Below are 21,973 nucleotides of genomic sequence, written 5' to 3' on the forward strand. Positions count from 1 at the left end.
GTTGCTAGCATGGGTCCTGATCCAGTAGAACTGGTATCCTCACAACAAAAGGAAATTCAGATGCAGACAGGGACAGACCATGTGAAGACACAGGGAGAAGACACCATCTGTAAGTCAAGGAGAGAGTCCTCAGAAGAAAGCAATCCTGCCAACACCTTGAACTTGGATTCCTAGCCTTCAGGACTGATAGAATAGCGTCCCCTGTTTGAGCCCCCCACCTCCCACCCAGGTCTAGGTGGTTGGTGGTGGTGCAAGGAACTTAACAGTGAGATGGCTGACTCTTCACCACACACCACGAAGGCAAGCCCTGCCCTCCACACCATGTCACTCAGGTGCTTAGTGCCCCACCCTCAACTATGAATAGATATCTAAGGGCCACTAAGCATGTGAGGACAGCCTCTGACGTGAGAAAGACCAAGAGAAGCAAACAGAAAAAGATGACAACAGAGGAAATAGAAATGATTCATGAACTAGCCCCAAATTGCAAACAGCTTAAGCATAAATCAATCAGTAGGTTGCTGGTTAAACAAACCAATGATATACCATCAGCTGCTAAAAGGGATAAAACAAATCTACATGGATCAATGTGGAAAATGGGCTACCATGTAGCCATAGGTGAAAGAAAACAGTATGTGGAGTGTGACTATGTTTATGCAAATTACATGCACACAAGAAGGGTTTGGCAGAAGGTGGGAGGCAGGCTTGCAGTGCACATGTGTTGAGAGTATCTTCTACATGGGCTCCCATATGTGCTGGTAAAAAGTCCCCATGGACTTCCTGACCCCCAAGCTTGCCCTGGTACCTCTGGACCCCCAGAAACATTCCTGTTTGACCTGGAGGGCCAGGAACTCATGTGCCTGCCTGAAGAAGCCAGCCTGAGGCTAAGCACAAAGCAGGTGCTCAACACTGCCTTCTGGATAAATGGATGGATATGTAGTTGGACAGGATCATATGATCATGCAGGTAGCTAGGTGACAACCAAGGCCAGCTAATGCAGCAGGAAGGGGAAGGTCATCCTGAGTGCCAAGTTGTCTTCATCTGAAGATCTGCACACTCCCAGGGGTCCTGTCACCTCCTGTCTGAGCAGACACTGATGCTCAAAAAAGAAGTTGAACCTGTTGAGTTGCCAAGGCAACCAGAAGTGAGCAGGGATGCAGAGCTGACAGTCCCAGGAAGTACTATATTCTCTTTCCTAAATCACAGACCTACTAGTGCTCCCTCAAGGCCTGTCCCTATCAGTTCAGAAACCGGCCCTCTGGTCTACTTTCCCTTTCTGACCCCAGGCCCAGGAAAAGCTGCAACACACCAGCCAAGATCTCCATGTTACCTACTCCTGGAAATAGAGGCCTGGGTCTGGGCTCTTGTGGGACCCACACCACATCAGGGACAAGGCAAGGGATGACTGCTGGACAGTGGATCAGGAACTTCAGGCCATTCACAGTCCACCCATGACCTTGACCAAACAGCAGCCCCGGGTGAGAGGGGAAGGGAAGGACTGAGGTGCAGGGAGAGGGAGTGACTTTGTTCAAGGGCAAGGCTGGAGCTCTTTACTAGCTGGAGGCGGGAGGTGCAGTTCATAAGGCAGCTGGGCAAACGTGAAAACAGAGCAAGCATCCTGGATGAGTCATCTAGAGAGAAGTGGGTGTGCGGGAAAAGGTGATTATGGCCTTGATGTTGGGGTCAGGTGTCTGCCAGGGTGGACTGGGGGTGGTAAGCTGTGTTGGAGACGGTGCTATGCGCTCAGTAGACTGCACAGTTCTTCCCATGGGCTGGGCTGATTCACAAAGCTGAGTCAAGTTCAGAGGCTTGAGACGAGCCTAGGGTCAGGATCACACAGCAGGGTGGGATAGAGAGGGAAGAGGCTGGCGCAGGGGGCTTGGGGAGGACAAAGGGAGAGACACATTCAGCTGGGTCCTAATTCCTGAGAGTTGCCACCAGCTTTGTCATCTGGTAACGAAGACACGTTTACCTGTGATCCCCGATGAAGCTGAAAGCGTCTTCCCTCTCAGGTTTGCTAGGCCATTGAAGTCTCCTAAACCAGCATTTCTCAGCCTTCAAGTGCATTCAGACCACCTGGAATCTTGTTAAAATGCAGATTCTAATTCAGCAGATCTAGGGTCAGGCCACGAAAGTCTGCATTTTTAGGAAGCTCCCAATATATATACTTGCTGGTATATAAACCAGCCATATAAACACTTGCAGGTAGAAATGCAGGATTTTGGGCCCCACCCACATCCAGAGAATCAGAATCAGCAACTTCCCAGGTTATGCAAGTGATTTGCAGTTACATTAAAGTGGAGAGATGCTCTTCTGAATCCAACGGCGCTCAAACTTGCTTGCACAATGGGGTTGCCTGGGGGGCTCTCTCAGAGATTCAGAGCTGCTGGGTCTAGGGAGCGGCTGGGACATGGAGGGGGAGGGCGGTTAACGCCTCCACAGCCCTGATGAACAAGCAGGCCAGGTTGAGAACTGTTATCTAAGTAGCAGCTGCACCTCCTGGTTCTAGGCAGATGGAAGCTGCAAGCTCTCGTCTGGTTCTGCACTGCCCAGCCAGGCTCTGTGGGGGTTCTGTGGCTCAAAATAGCCAGCAGGTTCAAAACCCCAGTCCCAGCCTGTCCAGCAGTAATAACCCAAAATGTCTGGGTTTTTCCTGGTAGCTTTGTGCCTTGAGGAATGGAGACCCCAGGGAATGGGGAGGAATGTTTTGCCCACACACCTGCTCCTACACGCGCGGGGCATCTGCGACAGTGCCTCAGAGACGCCTGAGGCAGGGACCTGCTCCTCCTTTGCGGCTGGTCCCAAGCAGCGGTGCCCGCCAGGGTGACCAGTCGTCACTCCTACACAGGGGGGCAGATACTAGCCGCGGACCTCCGCACAGCCCTGTGGGCTGGGAGAAGCCACAAGTGGCAAATGAAACCTCACTTCACCCACCCACTGGACTGGTTCTGGAAATGGCTGTGAGCACTGCCAGGCTACAGATCCCCTGGGTCAGGGATGGTGGGCCTGTGCCAGGTGCCCTGGGGCTACCTGTGACAGGTAGGGGCTCTCAGTGCCAGAAACACCAATGCTGGGCTCAGGGCCTCATGGCTGATGCCTGGTCACTGTCCGTGGAGGGGGAGGGGGGAAGGGAAGGGGGTCACATGGCTGGCCAGTCTCCAGCTATGCTGGTTCTGAAGGAGGCACAAGGTAGACCCTGGGACTATGTCTGTAAACAAAGCTAGACAGACAGATGGTGGACAGAGGGATGGATATGCAGACAGGCAGCATGGAGAGGCGGAAGGTGACCAGGGCAGGATTCGGCACCCTAGATGGGGTTGGAAGAGTCCTGTGATGGAAGCCTCCTCTCCAGCTCACTTTGACCCAAGGCAGCCCCCACTCAGGATGACATGTTTCTACTCAGGCTTCTGTGAGACACTGCCACCACGGTATAAGGCCTACAAGTGAGGCCCAATGTCACGTGCTGCCATGATACCTGATAAAATCAAGAGGACCTCAAATGGTGATATTGCAGATTCCCTCCCCACTCTGCTCCTGCAGATGAGGTCCTGCAGCCAAACAACAATCCTCACCCAGACGAGACACAGTCCCTGCTTACCTGAGGACAGGTCTCAGTGCCCCAACAGTTCACGGAATTATTCAGACAAGAACCGGGGAGCACTCTGCCTTCCTGATTCTACTAGCCTGCCACCCAAAGCTGCCCCCTGTCGTTCACTCTCCCTGTGACCCTGCATGGCATGCAGTGTCCTCCCCAGGCTGTAAGCACACGTGACTCATCATCAACAGCTGCTGAGCTCATCTGTGTAGTACTGAGTGCTGGCCATCCCCATAACCACAGGCTGGGAATTCATCCCTTCTAGCGAGGCAAACACGAGGTGATTAAAGTATTTATTTATTTTTGAAAAGGTTGGCAAAACTGATAAACTTTTAGCTTGACTTGCAAACAGGAGAAGAAGAGAACACACAAGTTACTAAAATAAGGGGCAAAAGAGGGGATGTCACTAATGAATACAGGGAAATACTATCAACATCTTTATGCTAATGAATGAGATACTTGAATGAAATGAATAAAGCCTTAGAAAGACATAAATTACTAAAGCTGACACAAGAAGAAGTAGAAAATCTGAACAGATCTATACTAAAGAAATGGAATTAGTAATTTAAAAATCTTCCCACAAAGAAAAGTCCATTTCCAGATGGCTTTAATAGCAAATTTGATCCAACATTTAAAGAACAATGTCAACCCTACACAAACTCTTCCAGAAAAATAGAAGAGAGGGAGGAAATGCCTCCCAAATCATGCTGAAACCTACATTAATCTGATACCAAAGCCGGACAAAACCATCACAAGAAAACTACAGACAACTATTATTCAAAAATTTCCACAACACAATCCTAGTGAACTGAGTCTGGCGACATATAAAGAGAATTATACACCATGAGCATGTGAGATTTATCTCAAGAATGCAAGGTTGATGTATTACTGTAATACACCATATTTATAGACTAAAGAATGAAACCACATAAACATCTCAATAGAAATAGAATAAGCATTTGACAAAACTGTATATTCATAGTAAAAAAAACTTTTTTCAACAAACTAGCAATAGAAAAAAAATTTCTCAGACTAGCGAAGGTCACCTACAAAAAACGTATAGCTACCATTATCCTTTATGGTGAAAAATTGAAAGCTTCCTCCTAAGATTGGAAACAAAGTAAGAAATTCCACTCTCACCACTTCTATTTCATGTTGTACTAGAGGTTCTAGTCAGTGCAATCAGGCAAGGAAAAAAAAGGGATTCGGATTGAAAATGAAGTAAAACTATTCATACACAACATGACCTTGTTTTTTTAAGAATCCTGGGTAATTCAGATACAATAAAACTACTAGACTTAACATGTTACAGGGTATAAGATAATAGAATTAATATAGAAAATTCTATTGTATCTCTAGCAATGAACAACCCAGAAATAAGATTAAGGAAACAATTTAATTCACTATGGCATCAAAAAGAATCGGGGCGCCTGGGTGGCTTAGTCGGTTAAGCGTCCGACTTTCGCTTAGGTCATGATCTCGCGGTTCGTGGGTTCGAGCCCCGCGTCGGGCTCTGTGCTGACTGCCAGCTCAGAGCCTGGAGCCTGTTTCAGATTCTGTATCGCCCTCTCTCTCTAATCCTCCCCTGCTCACATTGTCTCTCTCTCTCCTAGAAATAAATAAAACATTAAAAAAAAAATGGCTTCCCTTATAAAAAAAAAAAGAATAAAATACTTAGGACTAAATTTAACAAAAGAAAAATGAGACTTGTATACTGAAAGCTACAAAATATTGCTAATAGAAACTAAAGAAGACCTAAATAAAAGGAGAGGCATTCCATGTTCATGGATTGGAAGACTCAATATTGTTAATTGTTGGATTCCATGCAACACTTACCAAAATCACAGTAGGCTTTTTGTTGGCAGAAATGGGCAAATCTTAAAATTCACACAAAAATTTACATGGTTTTCACAAAGACCCAGAATAACCAAAGTGATCTTGAGAAAGAAGAACAAAGCAGGAGGACTTATAATTCCTGATTTCAAAACTTGTAAAGTTACAGTAATCATGACATTGTACTATTGGCAGGAGGATGGAACAGCTCCACAGAATAGAACTGAGACTCCAGAGAGAAACCTTTATATTTGTGAGCAATTTATTTTTGCCAAAGGCAATACAATGGGTAAAAGTCTTCAATAAGTGGTGCTGGCACAATTTGATATCCACAGGCCAAAGAAAAATGTAGTTAGACCATTATCTCACACAAAACACAAAAATGAACTCAAAACAGATCACAGGCATAGATGTAAGAGCTAAAACCATATGTAGTATCTACTATATAGCATTATATATATATATGGTATATGAAACTATATTCTATACAACTTTTAGAGGAAATCATAGGAGAAAGTCTTTATGACCTTAGGGTTAGGCAAAGAGTCTTAGATACAGCACCAAAATCATGATCCAAAAAAAGAAAGCAAATTGATGGAATGAATTTCTCCACATTTAAAAACTTTTGCATTTCAAAAAACACCATTAAGAAACTGAAAAGACAAACCACAGATGGGAGAAATTACTTGCAAATTTAGTAAGTACTTGGATCTGTAAAATAAAGAACAACAACTCAATAAAAAGACAAATAACTCAATTTAAAAGATAGGCAAAGATTCAAACAGATATTTCACTGAAGAAGATATTCAAATGGCTAATAAGCACATGAAAATATGCTCCATATCATTAGTCTCTAAAGAAGGCAAATTAAAACCACAATGAGATATCCCTTCACACCCACTAGAATGACTATAATTAAAAAGACAGATAATACCAAGTGTTGATGAGGATGTGAAGAAATTGGAGTCCTTGTGCAGTTTGGTGGGAAAGGAGATGGTGGAGACATTTTGGCAACAGTCTGGCAATTTCTTTAAAATTTCAACATAAATTTGGGATACCTAGGAGGCTCAGTCAGTTAAGCATTTGACTCTTGGTTTTGGCTCAGGTCATGATCTCACAGTTTGTGGAATCAGGCCCCCGCATCAGACTCTGTGCTGACAGCAGAGCCTGCTTAGGATTCTCTCTCTCTCTCTCTCTCTCTCTCTCTCTCTCTCTCTCTCCTCTCCCCTGCTCATGCTCTCTCTCTTTCAGAATAAATAAACTGAAAATGTTTAAAACTTCATCATAGATTTACTACACAGCCTAGCAATTCTACTCCTATGTATCCACCCAAGAGAATGAAGACATATGTCTGCATGAAGACATGTAAACGTTCATAGCAGCATTATTCATTACAGCCAAAAAAGTCTAAACAATTCAAATGTCCATTAACTGCTGAGTAGCCGAACCACAATGCCATGTGATGGAATATTACTCAGGGCTAAAAAGGAACGAACCACACTGATAGATGCTACGACATGATGAATCTCAAGAACATTTTACTAAGCAAAAGAAGCCGGACGTAAAAGACTATGTATCGTATGATCACATTTATGTGAAATATTCACGTAAGGCAAGTGTACAAAGACAGAAGGCAGATTTGTGGTTGTGTGGGGCAATGCTGGGTGACTCTAAATGGGCATAAGAGATTTCTGGGGGGCAATGGAAGTACCCTAAAACTGGATTGTGGGGATGGTTGCACAGCTCTGTAAGTTTATTAAAAATCACTGAAGTGTACACTTGAGTAGGTGAATGTTACGGCATGTGAATTATACCTGAATGAAGCTGGTTTTTGTTTTCTTGGTTTTTTTTAAAGCCCTAGCCCCAGGCACCGAGGCAGGCATCCCCTAGACCTCACTGCTTCTCTTGAATCCTCATCATTTTCTGGCTTCTGGGATTTATCTTTCCTTTTTGGGTTTTAACGAGGTTTGAGGTCCCTTTTTACCTAGGGTGGGTGGTCCCATCAGCTCAGTCAGCTGTGCTGCTAAGGCTGACCACACTGTTGGTGTTTGCTTTCATGGGATTCTGGCATTTTCTGCTCCCTAAGGAGGGTGGTATATTCCCCTTGGTGAAGCAAATGGAAGAAATAAAAAACTGGCTGGGTGGAGGGATGTTCTGTCTTGACTGTGACTTCTGCTGTGGGGTGAGCTCCCATGACCCTCCTCCAGGACACAGGATGGGTTAGGTGGGGGCTGAGCTGCACAAATGCCCTTCCTGCTCTTTCTCTGATCAGCAGGAAGTCCTAGCTGGGTCCCAGGCTCAGACCTTAGTTTGCAAGCCCTGGAGTGGAAGGAAGATGAGGCATCCCAGCACTCCTGGAACACTGCTGAACGGCCAGCTCGGGAAGGAGTCCGGGTGGACACTGGGAATTCCCCGTCACCTACTCACTGTGAGTTCCGTCAGGGCCGGGACCGTGTGGTCCTGCTCTCTGCAGAATCCCAGTGCCCAGCCAGGCTGGAGTACAGTAAATATTTCTGAAATAAACGGGTGAAAGTGGAAAAGTGCCCCCAGCAGTGAGAACCCACCTCCTTCTGGCCTGAGGGCTTCTGACTGTCCTTCCCACTCCCCATGGAGATGAAAGGCCCACACCCATCTTGCAAGCCCTGTATATTTTACGTGCCCGACGAGCAGACTTGGTTTAAGCCCACAAATCCTTTAATTACTGCTCCTACTTCTGGCTTGGTTCTGGGAAGGAACTAATTCGAACAGCGATCATTCGACCTGAAATATTATGAATGTAATTTCATTATTTGGTCGACCCAGGTCTCAGGCAAGGGGGTTACAAGAACTGATTTCACGGAGTTCCTGCTGGAACGGCAATTCCTCACCCACTTCTGCGGCTGACAACTCACAGACCTCTCCCCCAGTGGCGCTGAAGTCCTCCGCCCCTGCCTGGGCCCTGACTGTATGCAGCCCGCACCTGCTCACGGCAGGTGTGAGGATCAGTGTGCACTCACAGCAGCCAGCCCCACACTGTCCCCCATGAAAGGGTTTCCCATGAGAGCTGAGAGCCCAAAGCACACACACTTGTACCCCATGGCTGTGCGTGCACACAGTTATACACACAATCGCAGATGAGAGCCAGACACGCACACGACATTCACAGAGGTCCCTTCCCTCCACCAGCGCACGCGTATGCACAGACCAGAAAGTGTCTGCAACACACAGGAATGGTGTACATGGCAGTGTGGTGCAGGCCCTCAGGCCGGCCTCCAGCACTGTGTCTCAGCTCTGAGTTGCCAACAGGGCCCTGCATCTTTGGGATCTAGTTTAGGCACCGCCACTTCCTGGCTGTGTAACCTTGGGCCAATGACTCCACCTCTCTGTGCCTCGGTTTCCCTATCTGTTGAAATAGAGACCTAGTGAAAGGGTATTGGTAAAGCATATAAAGTGCAGTGCCTGGTATACAGCAGGCGCTCAGCACTCATACCATCATCACTGCTCACACCACACTCCCTGGATGCTATCGGGATTCTCTGGAACTCTCTGATCCCACTCACAGCCCTGGTGGCATTGTCCATGATGTGGAGGCAGCAAGGAATGGAAGTCCAAAGTGTCCCATGCTGGGCCAGCCTCGGTCCCTCTCCCAGGAAACCCCTGACAGATGTGACTACCTAAGACAGTATCCCAGGAGGGAGACAAAGAAGACCAGTGTAGCCATCCCTGCTATGAGCATGGGAAACAGGACATCCATTTTAACCCAAGCCCACCCCACTGGGTGCCCACAGCCCACTCCCAGCCCTTTGGTGGGCCCATCCTTGCAAGAAGGTGTGTCCAGAAATGATCCTTTACTCACAGCCATAAAAACTTGCTGGTGCTAGGGGTACAAATATCTGCATATGAGTAACCGTGTGCGAATGAAGGAAGGTTTTCAGTGTGCGCCTCCCCAGACCCCTGCCCCCGGCCCTCGTCTCCCCCACACCTCTGCCGACTAGTCCCCCAGGCCCCGCGCTGAAGTCATGAACAGTTATCTGACAGAGCCCCTGGCCCCTGAACCAGACAAGGTCCCCTGGGGATCCCAGGACGTACCCAGAGAAACTCTGTCCATGACTCGCTTGGGATTTGGCTTCATGTAAGTCCTCCCAGGGCGGGAAATAGTTAACTGGTTCCCTCCCCATCGGGAAGACCCACTACCTCTCTGTCCTGGGGGGCAGGGGTTGCACAGGGAGGGCAGGAGGGGGCAGTTCTCAGCCCGAGGGAGGTATGGGACATCGGACAGACCCTCTCCTTCCTGTCCATCCAGCCGACAGGAGGTGCCAAGCACGGACTATTGTCCGGTTCTGAAACAGTCTTCTAAACTTCAAATCTTTGAGCTGCCACTTAACAATGAGAAGAATTCACAGGAATATGGTACAGTCTCCTAGCTTCTTTGGAAAATATAAAATAAAAGGGAGGGTCTGGGCACTCTGGGCCCACACTGCCCAGAACTTGGCTGGAGCTGAGCGGTGGCCCAGTTCCCTGTGGTCTCCCCTTGCTGGATACATTTTCTGATGGACCCAGTGACCCCACACAGTTTTCACTGACTTCCCACCTCATCCCTTTCTCTCCCCATCTCCCTCTCTTGGGGTCAGGCCAGACCCTAAGGGCAAAGGTCGAATGCATTCACAAACGTTTATAGGTTTCTACTTCCCAGGATGAAGCACAGGTGGACACACAACTAAAATGTGGTGAAAGGTGCACAGACCACCCCCTTGGTCCAACGCAGGTTGGGAACCACCTGGGCTGAGAACCACCGGCCAGGGCCTGGACTGTTGACCGGCTCTGGGTACAACCAAGCCTGGGGGGAGGAGGGCTTGGACGGGGGCCAGTCTACTCTATAGGTGGGCTTCAGAACCTTGGTGGAGGGCTGGAAGATGCCATGGCCAGGCCCGAGGGCTTGATGAGAAGCGGCGCTTGGTGTCCCGTCTGGACCCCAGACGGTGAGAACGGGAAGACCACCCTCCCCCCAGGTGCTTCTTACCCTCCATTAGGAGCCAGTGGCTGTGCAGGGGCTCCAGAGCCACAGCTATTGGGGGCAACAGAACCCCTTTAAGCTGGGCTAGTTTTCCCATCTAACAAAACATTGTAAATGAGAGAACCGTCCATTGAGCTCCACCATGATTGCAATTAGAGCCACAGAGCCCGGAAATAGGCTCTAACACGAAAACATCAGCAGATAGGTAACAGGGAGCTCCCGGCTTAGATGGGGTCCGCCTGCACTCCTGACTTCCTGCAAATGTTTCAGGAGGGAGAAGACACATGTTGACCCTCAGGCCACCAGAAAGGTGTCCCCATAAACAGGAGGGGCCAGCAGGTGGGGCCCCGGTGAGAGCCCCGCCGAGGCCTGACCCGAGGCACGTGGGGCCCCAGCCCACACCCATGGTGTCCCTGATGGGCTCGCTGCACCGTGGACCTGCATCGGCCTTCACACCAACTCCCCAGTGCTTCTGTTGTCATAACTACCACCGTGACCTTTTCAGGGTTTAAAAAACCAAGAACCACCCAGTGGCCATGGAGAAGGACAGCAACCATAGCAACAGCCCTGTCCTCGCACCCTTCTCTGCCTCAGAATTATTTCTCTGCTGCCCACATTAGCAACGCAGGACCTCAGAAAGGTGAGAGGGACCCCATGAGCACACGTTCGTACCCCACTGGCCCCTTCCCCATGTGGGCAGGGAGTGCAGCCTCCTGGCTCACTGTGTGTCCTGCGTACCTCCTCTCCCGCCATGGCCCCAAGACTGCAGGCTGAATGTGGCCGAGGGAGAGTCAAGCCAGGCTGAGGGGGAGTCAAGCCAGGCAGAGGGGGCCACCCCTTGGAGCCCCGGGCCACCCTTCAGGACTGGGTTCTGCTCTCTTGGCAAAACCACCCCTGAATCGAGTGGGGGGCTTGGCTCTGATGTCAGGTGGCCCTCACTAAGGATGCCTGGTTGGTGGATGGGGTCAGGGATGGGGGTGGGGGGGCACACAAGGAGGGAGAGGAAGTTCAGTCCTGGGAGTAAACCCCCTTTCCCCCCCTGACACCTGGCCTAGTCCCCCTGGGGCTCAACGCTGGCCCAGGTGCAATCGCAGCTTCCCGGACCAAATGGGATTCTGGGGCATCTCACACACAGATCTTGACCCCCTCCTCCTCCTCCCCCCAGGTCCCTCCAATCCATTCTGGGCTGGGCAGAGTGGGAAAAGGTTCTCTTCACACTTGAGCCCCGCTCTGGGACCGCCAAGCCATGACTCATGTAGCAGGTGAACAGAGCCTGATTCACCCCCCAAGTAGGGGGGCCTAGGGGAACAATCGGGGGCTGTGGACACACAACCTGAAACCGGGGCTTCCGGGAGCCGGCCTGAGCACCGGAACTGGCGGCCCTGCGCGGCCCCCCGTCCAGGCCCAGACACAATAGGAGACCCAGTTTTCCAGCTGGACTGTAATTTCAGAAGGTGGCTTTGTGTGGGCTTTGTTACCCAAGCTGCCAGAGGAGCCTTGGGGCTGGGGCTGCCGCTGGGGGTCATTTCTTTCACTTCGAAGAAATGGCAGGAAAACACCAGAAAATACAAGAAATGCAGACTGTGACATCAACTAGTAGCAACAGGCAAGGAGGGAAGAGTGAGCTGAGGAGGGGCTTTGCAGTCACGTAAATCTGGGTCTGAATCCTGGCTCGGGCCACTCTGGCCACAGGACTCTGGGCAACCACCTTACCTCCTCTCGAGTCTGAGCTGAGGACAATCATGCCTGCCTCACGGTGGAGGAATGAGCAAAGGCACTGGGGACAGTGCCAGGCACCAATAAACGGTAACTATCACCACGCTGCATGCACACGGAAGCTTAATTACATTGTCTCATTTAAAAAATTATCATCACACACGCATGTGGAGCTCTGTCGTTTTCAAAGCCATGTTTGTCCATTACTTCATTAGATCTACACAAAGATCCTGTCTTCTATTTTTCATGGTTTCCTTTAGTTCCTGTAAAACATAAGTCTTGCTCTTATTGGATACGATTGTCCCAATTTTCCGTTCTGCTCTCCTTTTTAATTTCCCCACCCCTAGGAACCTTTAGCATAACAATTCTGGGACCATTTTCTATTAATATCAATTTTCAGATTACAGCGATAGGATGTCTGTTTCCTAATTTAATTAGGTGATTCCTGTTATTAGTTCCTACATGCTCATTATTTTTCATTTAGCATATTTTTACGCACCAAAGGAAAGTGAGGTTCTGGCTGGAGACACCCAGGGTGTCTTCTGCAGGGAGGAGAGGAAACGTTTGAGGCCCAATTGGGGAAGCAGATGCTGGGAAGCTGCGGGCCGGGGGTGCCACTGCGGATGTCCCAACCTCAGTGTGAGAGAGTAGGGGACAGAGAAGGTCCCATTGTAGAGGCTGGGCCCACATGGCCTTCTGGGAAGGCCTTCATGAAGTCCCACCTCCAAAAGCAAACTCCAGATGCAGCTCTGAAGCCAGCACCCCAGGGCCCACCAAATCAGTGGGCTCCAGGTGCCCACACGTGAGGGCTGGATGTCCTAATACAATCCCCCCTTTTCCGGCACCTTTTGGTTGATTATCATGTGGGGAACCTTTGTCTGTCCCTCCATCAGTATTGCCCTCTGCATATCCAGGGGGCACCCTTCACCCCAGAGTCTAAGTCAGCACTACCCCAGAATTAGCACAGGACAGTGTTGAGTGGTGCCCCCGAAATATGCAGACTCTGCCTCAGTGCACCCACCCCATCAAGGTGGGCTCAGCCAACATGTCCTTGGGCTTCTGGCCACTTGGGTCTCCAATCCTGCAATTGTTGAGCCCACAGGTTTCCTTCCCCCTGCTGACACAGTGATGACTGAGCTGCCCAGCACACTGCCCACCCCGTGGCACCAGAAGGAACCCCACAGAGCTGCCCTGGAGATTACAAGGAAAAGTGGGGGGAGTAAAAAGCCCAAGGGTGATGCTTGTAAGGAGCACTGTTACAAGGATCCTGACCCACAGCCTTGACTTTGACCCCAGTGCATTCTGTGATGAGGAGGGGGTGCTCCGAAGAATGGGAAACTCAGCGGGTGGTTTTACCTAGATTAAATTTTCTTTGCTGCGGTCACAGAAAAGCGAGGTGAGGGAGGGTGAGGCGGCCCTCGCGAGCCTCCGGCGGTGTTTGGTAGGAGACTTTGAACACGCTGCAGGTGCATTGTTCAGAAACACCAGGTTCTGAGAGTCCCAGCCCTGCTGATTTTGCAATGATATATTGCCAGCTACTTAACAGGATGGATCACTGCAATTACATGTCACTTCTGATATTCACAGTCACAACAAGGATGTGTCAGCCTCGCAAGGTTTGTAGAAAATATATATGATGTTCTGCAATGCCGTTAGAAAACGGTTTCAGGAAACAGACTCAAGAGGATTCCGATAAAACCCACCTGCCCAGGGAAAGCAGATGGCTCCGAGGAAGCTGGAGGGGCAGGCTCCCCTGGCCTGGGAGGAGCACGGCTTAGACACCGCGGCTCCAGCAGGCTGCCCCTCCCCCAGACCAGCCTGGCCCAGGTGCCCCGAGGAGGCAGAGGAGGGACAGCCACCACACCTCTGCTTACTCCCTCAGCCTCGCAGCGGGAGCTTCTGAGAGCACCTCAGCAGTTACTCCTGTGGCCTTGACCCACCCAGGGCTTCTGGCCTGCCGTGTTCTCAGGGTTCCCAGGGGACATCCTGGACAAAGAGTTGCTGTAGAAACAAGACAAGTGTCAGCAGCGCTGTGTGGCCCTGGTAACCATGGGCCCCAGAGTGAGGGCCACACTTTCTCCAGCCAATACAGCCCTGCCTCCAGAAACAAAAGCAGGAGCCTTGGAGTCGGTCGGGCCCATGGGCATTGGAATTCTGGCGCTGCTGATTTTCTAGCGGTGAGAGACGGGCAAGATGCTCAGCACCATGTGCTCTGGAGAGACACCCAGGCTCCAGCACAGTCTCACCCAAACCTACTCACTGTTTCCGCTGTAGGTCAGCACGTGGTCACCTCTTAGCAACCACAGCTCCCTTCCTCCAGGCAGCCCTCCTGGCTCCTCCAGCCACGACTGTCCTCAGGTGTGTGAGACGAAAGGAATGAGTGTGTTCTGAGAGCAGAGATGCAGGTGGAGGAGGGGCGGGGGAGACGGGGGGTTGCTGCTGCTTTCGCGTGTTCCTGCAGCCCGTGAGTCCGGAATCCTGGGTGAGTCTGGAATCCAGGGCAACTCTGCCCAGCAGCTCAGGTGCCCCTGCCTAAGGGCAGAGCACGTGGTCTCCAGTCCCCTCCCCCAAACTGCTCCGCATCTGGTGTGTCTGCCTCGGTGAGTGGTATCCCCGTCCCGATCTGCCAGAGCCAGAGGCATCCTGAACTGAGACAGAGCCCCCCTCACCCTCATCATTGTCCCACCTGGGTACTTGATCCGGACCCCCCGAATCCACCTTCTTCGGTCCCTGCCCCCTCTCCCACACCGCTCTGTGCCTCCCTCCTGGGTTTCTTGTGCTCTGTCTCCTCCCCTGCTCCTGCCCACAGCTCCAGACATGCAGCTCCAGACATGCAGCCATTAAAGCGAGCCTTCTTACAACCGCCTCCACGTCAGGATCCCCAGGGCTCCCCGCAGCCTGCAGCACCAGCTCGTTCCCCTGAGATGCTCCAAAGAAGGGCTTACGCGCCCTGGGACTGGCCATGCCTGCAGCACTAGTCTAGATCCACGGGTCACAGTCCTGCCCCTAATCCATGGGGAGTTCCTCCCATGCCAAATTCCCTCATGCCTCCAAATCTTGACCCAGGCTCTCTCTGCCCAGGCTCTGCTCTGGGCCCAGAGCAGGCAATATAAACCATCACAGCAGTTAGGATGGCAGCAGATGCAGTGGCGACAGCCTGTTGTCTAAGGACAAATCCCAGCTCTGAAACCCAAGGCCGAGTGGCCTCGGGCATGGCTCTCAACCTCTTTTATCTCAGTAGTCCCATCTGTCAGATGGTGTGATGGTACTCAACTCCTGGGGTTCTGAAAGTGTTCAGTGAGTCCTAAATACACGTAAGCTGCCCGAGAGTGTCAGCCAGGATGAGCAGTGCTGCTGTGTGCCCACCCCAGTGACTGCTCGGCACTGCAGCTGCAAATGGGAATCATCAGGTCTTATGAGAATTATACGTATTAAAATCTGTAAAGTACTTGACACAGATCTGGCACATGGTAAAAGCCTGATCAGTGTTTGTTATTATTATCATCCTTGGATGCCCTTGTGCTGTGGAAGGAATGCTCTGGGCAGATTGCTGTAGACCAGGAAGTCACCAGGGGCTGTCCAGTCCCTTTGTCTGCACTCAGGGCTCCTGAGCAGGAAGGAAGCCCCCGCTGTCACCGTGGCTGTCTCCCCCCTCGACACTCCAGCATCAGCCAGTCCCCAGCTCCATGGTGTCAGGAAAGCAGAGAGCTACTTCTCTGAAACATGGGGTGGCCCTGCCTTAAGAAAACTCACTCTAGGAGCCAAACATCAAAGAAAGAAAGAAAGAAAAAAAGAGAGAGAGAGAGAAAGAACAACTCATAGTGTGCTAACAACAGAATTTGTATCATAAGGTCATGGTTTTTTATTTACCCACGAATAAACCAATCAATCCACGGTCATTTTGGCTTCATGGGTCACTAGCAACGACTTGCCTTGTCCCATTAAAACAAAATCCATCCCACTTAAAAGAATGAAGAGGGAAAAGGGGCGCCTGGGTGGCTTAGTCAGTTAAGCGTCCGACTTTCGTTTAGGTCATGATCTCGCGGTTCGTGGGTTCGAGCCCCGCGTAGGGCTCTGTGCTGACTGCCAGCTCAGAGCCTGGAGCCTGTTTCAGTCTGTGACTCCCTCTCTCTCTGACCCTCCCCTGCTCACGCTGTCTCTCTCTCCTAGAAATAAATAAAACATTAAAAATTAAAAAAAAAAAAAGAATGAAGAGGGAATGATAAAATCAGAATGCTGCACCGTGCAGCCCCTAAAGTATGGATAGGCCCAGGCGCATCACCAGTGGCTAACTGACGTCACAAAAGAGAGCCAGGCAGATGTGCGCCTCCTGAAGGAAGCACATATGGCCACATGTACATTCTTGCAAAAAAGAAAAGAAACTCCAAACCTCTATCTGATCAAGCTGCTAGATTTACTTAATTTATGGGAAATACAAGGAACAGAAGACAACTGCATCAACAAGTAAAACTGACAAAAATCCCAACGGTGGGCAACTCTGCAGACCCTGCGACCCAGTTTCCTCCAATAAGTAGCAAGAGAAAAATAAAGATGAGAAGAGAATCTTAGAGACTGAAAGAGACTTGAAAGACTCGGCCTCCGGAACACAACATGTGGGCTCTATCTGGATACGGGGCAAAACAAAGTAGAGATAAAGGTACTTAAAATATTTGGGATTCAACCAGAAATTTGAGCGCTGGATACTAAAGGATTGCTGAAAGTTTTAAAAGAGTTCTTATCTCTTAAATTGAGAAATACGTTGTCATATTTATGGCTGAATTGAGACGATACCAGCATAGGCTTCAAAACAGGAGGGACGTGGATGTGGCTGTGGTGGGGCCAGCCTGACCATATCGGAGAGTGCTGGTCCTGGGTGCATGGAGTCATTGTACTAATCTCATCTACTCTGGGTGTATTCTAAACCCTCTGTAAGAAAAAGCTCGTAAAGAAAGGCCATTTGTAAAATTTCAGTTTGCCCAGCCACACGTGTGGAGTCCATCTTCTGCCTCCCCAGGGTCAGCAGGCTGGGATGTGTTAGTCCCGGTTCTGGCCTATTTTCTGAGTCTTCCACTTAGAGAAGGGACAAGTTTAGTCTCTTGGGTCAAGAGTGAGTTTCCTGAGGCCTCGGGGCTTGGCAATTTTGGAGACTGGAAAATAATTTGGATAGGTGAAATCTCTGATACACACTGAAATCTAATCTTATCCGAAAGGTAGGTAAACCAGCAGCGATCCACGTTTCAAAAGGTTTGATTGATTTAGAATATAGCAAACATTTTGGAAAAATGGTTTGATTTACAAAAGTTAGCAAGTGCATATGATTCCATCGAATGCACTAGTCAGGTGGGGTTTGCTGTCTGGTTCCTGAGAACTCCAGATGCTATTAACACCTAATAACTCCACGGGAGAAATCCAAATGACACCCAACTCCAGAGGACCACAAGCAACTAAAGGCTCCTTCTCCCACTCTCAAGCTTATTTCTAGGTCTTCACCTGCACCCCCAACCCCTCTGCCCTCCGCCTTGGTCAATGCTGCCCACAGTGGCTCCCAGACACTGCGTTCCCAGGGAAGTCTCTGCCACTATGACAGCCAGCATAGCCTGTGTGGAATTTCCTCTGTAGATGGCATCCCCAACGGCCTTACCCAATCTGGGTGGCAGGCAGCCTCCTAACTCTGTACCTCCCACAGGCAGAAATCCACTGAGAGAAGGCTTGTCCAGGCCCTTGGGGCCACCCACCCATGCAACGGGATACATACACTTTGTAAGCACTGGTTTCCAACAGATAAATGTAATCAAGGTTTATATGCTCAGAGAAGCCAACAGGATGGGATTGTTTCACTTGAAAGATCAGAAGAAAATTGTAACTAATGTTGTGGAAAATTACTTTGATATTGCTTTCTTGGTACCGAATCACAATTAGGCTGCTGTGAGAAGTACAGGGAAAGAATAAATGAATAGTAACAAATCAACACAAACAGCCTGTGTCAGGAACACTTTGCTCAGGGAAAGTAACATAAGCATTACTTAAAGTTTTATGACTGTGTTTGATGTGATTTACGTAGAATGTCAAGGTTGCCTCTCACCTGCCACATGGTGAAGGTGGTCCAGCTCTATCTACAGCCAGAAGAACCCGGCTGGAGCCCCAAGTATGCTCTGTGCTCTGGTCTGCCACGCCCACACCATCCCCACTGCAGGGGGACACCTGCCTAAGCTTCGTGGCATCCACACGCCCTGCCAGCTGGAGGCTCTGAGCCCCGCCCCTGGCTCATCACTCCACCCCGGATTCTAGCTGTCCTGTGGGCCCTGGCCCCGTGAGTGATGGAAGAGATCTGCACGCGCATGCTCAGGGCCAGCTGTGAAGGGCAATGCTGGCTGGCGTGAGGGACAGGAGTCTACCACCCACAGAAGACGCAAAGGTCAAGCACTCTGCTTTGCCGGCCAGCTGCAACATGGCGGGCCACACCTCCCGGCGAAGATACCCAACTCTACCCAGGAATACAGCATCTGTCCCTGCAGTATACCATGGATGGGGGCATGGCCCTGCCCCACAGACATGCTCATGCCTTCCCTCCCAGGCTTGTCCCACAGAACACAGACCCTGAACTCAAGGACCCTCTGCCCATGCGTGTGCCCCAACCACGCACACACTGAGACAGGTACCTAAGATTCATGGGTCACTCCCAAGGATACACCATTTACCCCAAGCCATATCGGACGGAGGACCCTTGCTCAGGACCTCATTTCTGCACAGATAACATACAGCTGCGGATGCCAATCTCAGTCTGCCCGACAGCCCGATCCCATGGGGCCCGATTCTGCCGACACAGGGCCGCCAGGCATTCTAAGGCTCATGCGAGGCTCTAAAGTCCTCAAAGGAGCCAGCGTGGTCGTATGTCCTTGCTGCTTCAGAAGCCGGGGAGTAGCCAGAACCACTTCTGACAGTCACACCCCTCCCAACCCCGCTGTGAGGCTCTGGCCCAGGTGTGAGTCAGTACCTGTGCCTTGCCTGCTGTCTCCTGGGGTCCCACAGCTCTGGCTGCCTCTAGGAGATGAAAGAATGAACTCATTGGCCTCCCCAACCAGAGTCTCTGGTGAAAGCTGTTGGGCCCGGGGTCCCCGCTCCAGTCTCCTTATGCTCTGTCTGACTTTCTACCTGATGCCTGTGCTTAGGAGGGGTGAGGCAGCCAGAGCTGAGGGTGGGGCTGGGGAGGGGGCTAGGCGCTGCCCTCCCATATGTGAGCCCTGAAGGCAAAAGTGGTGCAGGACTTTCTCTGCCTGAATCCACAGCCTCTACTCCTCCATATTGTCTGTATCCTGGAACACATGGGTGTCTTCACGGACCTCCCTGCTAAAGGCCCCCAAACCCATGGCTCAGAGATGAGTAAGGGCGGTGTCCCAGCAGCAAGCACCCTGCCAAAGCTCCCCTCTCCACATTCTGCCTGCCTGAGGCTCCAGAACCATCCTTTCCCCGGTTCCCTTCCTGCCCCCCACCTGTCCTCAGCAGACCTCTGTGAATCAGGAAGGATGCTCCCCTCTGAGTGGCTCACGAGGGACGTGTGGGATGCAGGCGGGAGGTGGGGGCCGGCAGAAGCAATCTCAGCCTCACAAAGGCAGGAGGTACCTTGACCCTGTCTGCTTAGGCTGAGGGGCTGGATTCAAGGAGTCCCAGGGCTGGCAGAGAAACAGAGTCCCGTGGGGGACAGGGGCTCAAGGAGAAGCCATTCACCCTCTGGAGTCCCAGACCACGTGGGAGAGGCCCCAAGAGATGGCTGAATCCTCTTTAAGCCTCAGTGTCACCAATTTTAGTATATGTGCTGCCGAAGCGAGCAGAAGCCTCAGCATCACCAAAAGCAACAACTGGCAGAGAGACGGGCAGCCTGGCCATCACTTCAAGAGGATCTAGAGGGCAGAGGCCAGAGGCTGCTGGCTGCTGGGGCTCTTCGGTACAGACTGGGCACCAGGGCAGCTGTGGAGGCCTGCACTTTGGACAGAAAAGCTGGGGCAAGTGGGCGGCAGGGCCGAGCGCAAGGCCTCACCTGGCACCTGCTGAGGGGAGAGCTCCGTGGGGTCCTGCAGGCTGATGAAGAGCAGGAGACCTGCGGCTCCAAACAGCAGGATGGATGAGAACATGCAGGCCAGCCGCATCGTTCCGGCTCGTGGGGTCATCCGGGGCTCGCTCCGGGCTCACCTCTCGGGTGCGGGAGGTGCGTTCTTGCTTCATCATCCACACCAAGCGTCCATCAGGCCACAGTCTACAGGGCAGATGGGGAGAGAGATGGTCCATCACCAAGGCACAAGGCATCCTGCGTGGTCTGAGGCCCCAGTCACTGCATATGGCCAAGCACGATCCCTGGGTCCCTCCATCCCTTAGAACTTAGGTATGTCCCTTCCACCTTTTCAAGCCCAAAGAGGCTGAGGAAGTCCAGGCACTACCTGTTGCTGGGTCACCAGCTTCCCACCAGGGTCTCCGGTATCTGCACCCCCAGAAGAGCCATGGAGAGAGACACTGTCCGGCCTCTGCCTGGGGAAGCCCAGGCTGGAGCCCTGAGACCCACAGCCTGTAACGGGCCCTGCACTGTCCAGGCTCTCTGAGCTTCCAACAGAGCAGGTGTGCTCCCTACCAGGGGTCTACGCCTCTAGAAGGGGCAGCAATCTGGGCCTCTGTCCCTTATAACCAGCCTGATAGACAGAGAAGCTCTTGGATCTCTCTGCCCTGGCTCCTGTCTGCAGGATGCCGGGGACAAGTGTCTCCACAGAGCGAGATACTTTGAGAAGAAGCCTCCCGGGCCCCGAGGCTCCCAGGGATGGAGGCTCCCCGTCCTGGTTGCTCCCCTCACCAGCCAGAGCTGCGTCTCCCTGACCCACGGATGGGCTGGCGGGATGGAGTCTGTTGCATCAGTGAGGATGGACGCTCTGGCCCGATCATGGTTACTGCCACTATGAGGCCCTCTGGCCCAGAGCTGAGGCAGTCAGACCTGCATCTGACAGATCCCAGGCTCACATCCCTTGTGATACCTGTTGCTCTGGCCACTGCAGACCCAAAGCATGACCAGGTGACATGCCTTTCTTGCTGGCTTCTCCTGCAGGGCACAGAAAGAAATGCCAATATCCCCTTACCAACCAGTGACTCCAAATGGGCCAAGCTTGCGAGTCTAGAGGGGGGCACCCCAAGGCCATTTGCTCATGGGAAGGATGTAAGTTCCCGCAGTGGGGGGAGGCACGGGTGGAGCAGGAGAGGGATCTGCACAGGAAGCCATGCTACAGGGCATTCCGGAACGTCCCCTGTTGGTGGAAGGTCGCTCTGTCCCCTTGTCTTCACCCTTTGCTACTAGTCCGGGCTTAGAGGTACCATCTTCTCTCTCCCGACAGAGCCTTGCGAGGAGCTCCCGCAGCCCTGGCACAGGGCAGCACCGAGGGAGGCAGAGGCTGGGGGCGGGGGGGTGGGGGTGGCTTCCAGCAGCCTCTGGGATCATAGTTGGGTGGCGGGGACCCAGACCAGATTCGCTGCTTGGCACAGGGTCATTTCCCTTCCCGGGGCCTCCTCAGGCTCGGCAATTTGCTCTGGGAGCCCATTCCTGACCAGGCACCCAGGCGCTGGGGGGAGGAAGCCCCAGCTATGGTCCCTCCGTGTCCTCATCCTCCTGGGGGACAGGAGGCAGGAAGTGGTAAGAGGAGCCCTTCCCTCCCAGGCCCAGACAAAGATTCCCAGGGACTAGACTGTCCTCAGCAAAGCTCTGGTGCTGAGGAGTGTTAAATTGCAGGTTTGGGTTTCTCCCCTCTGCAGTCACTGTAATTATGTTTTCACTCAGTTAACTTTAATTAACCTGCCCCAGGCCTCTC

The 21,973-nt window shown here is 51.6% G+C and overlaps 1 protein-coding gene across 1 annotated transcript in view; it reads right to left on the reverse strand.

Annotated features, from left to right (window-relative positions):
- Positions 1–21,973, reverse strand: part of CHST8 (carbohydrate sulfotransferase 8) — a 125,113-nt gene that overhangs the window by 41,408 nt on the left and 61,732 nt on the right. Inside the window, exon 2 of the mRNA XM_039231895.1 lies at positions 20,170–20,385. Within this exon, the coding sequence (XP_039087826.1) occupies positions 20,170–20,299 (130 nt within the window). The 5' untranslated portion in view covers positions 20,300–20,385. The remainder of the gene's footprint in view (positions 1–20,169; positions 20,386–21,973) is intronic.

Source organism: Hyaena hyaena, unplaced genomic scaffold (genome assembly GCF_003009895.1).
Source record: "Hyaena hyaena isolate Hyena2069 unplaced genomic scaffold, ASM300989v1 scaffold_61, whole genome shotgun sequence".
Classification (NCBI taxonomy): Eukaryota; Metazoa; Chordata; class Mammalia; order Carnivora; family Hyaenidae; genus Hyaena; species Hyaena hyaena.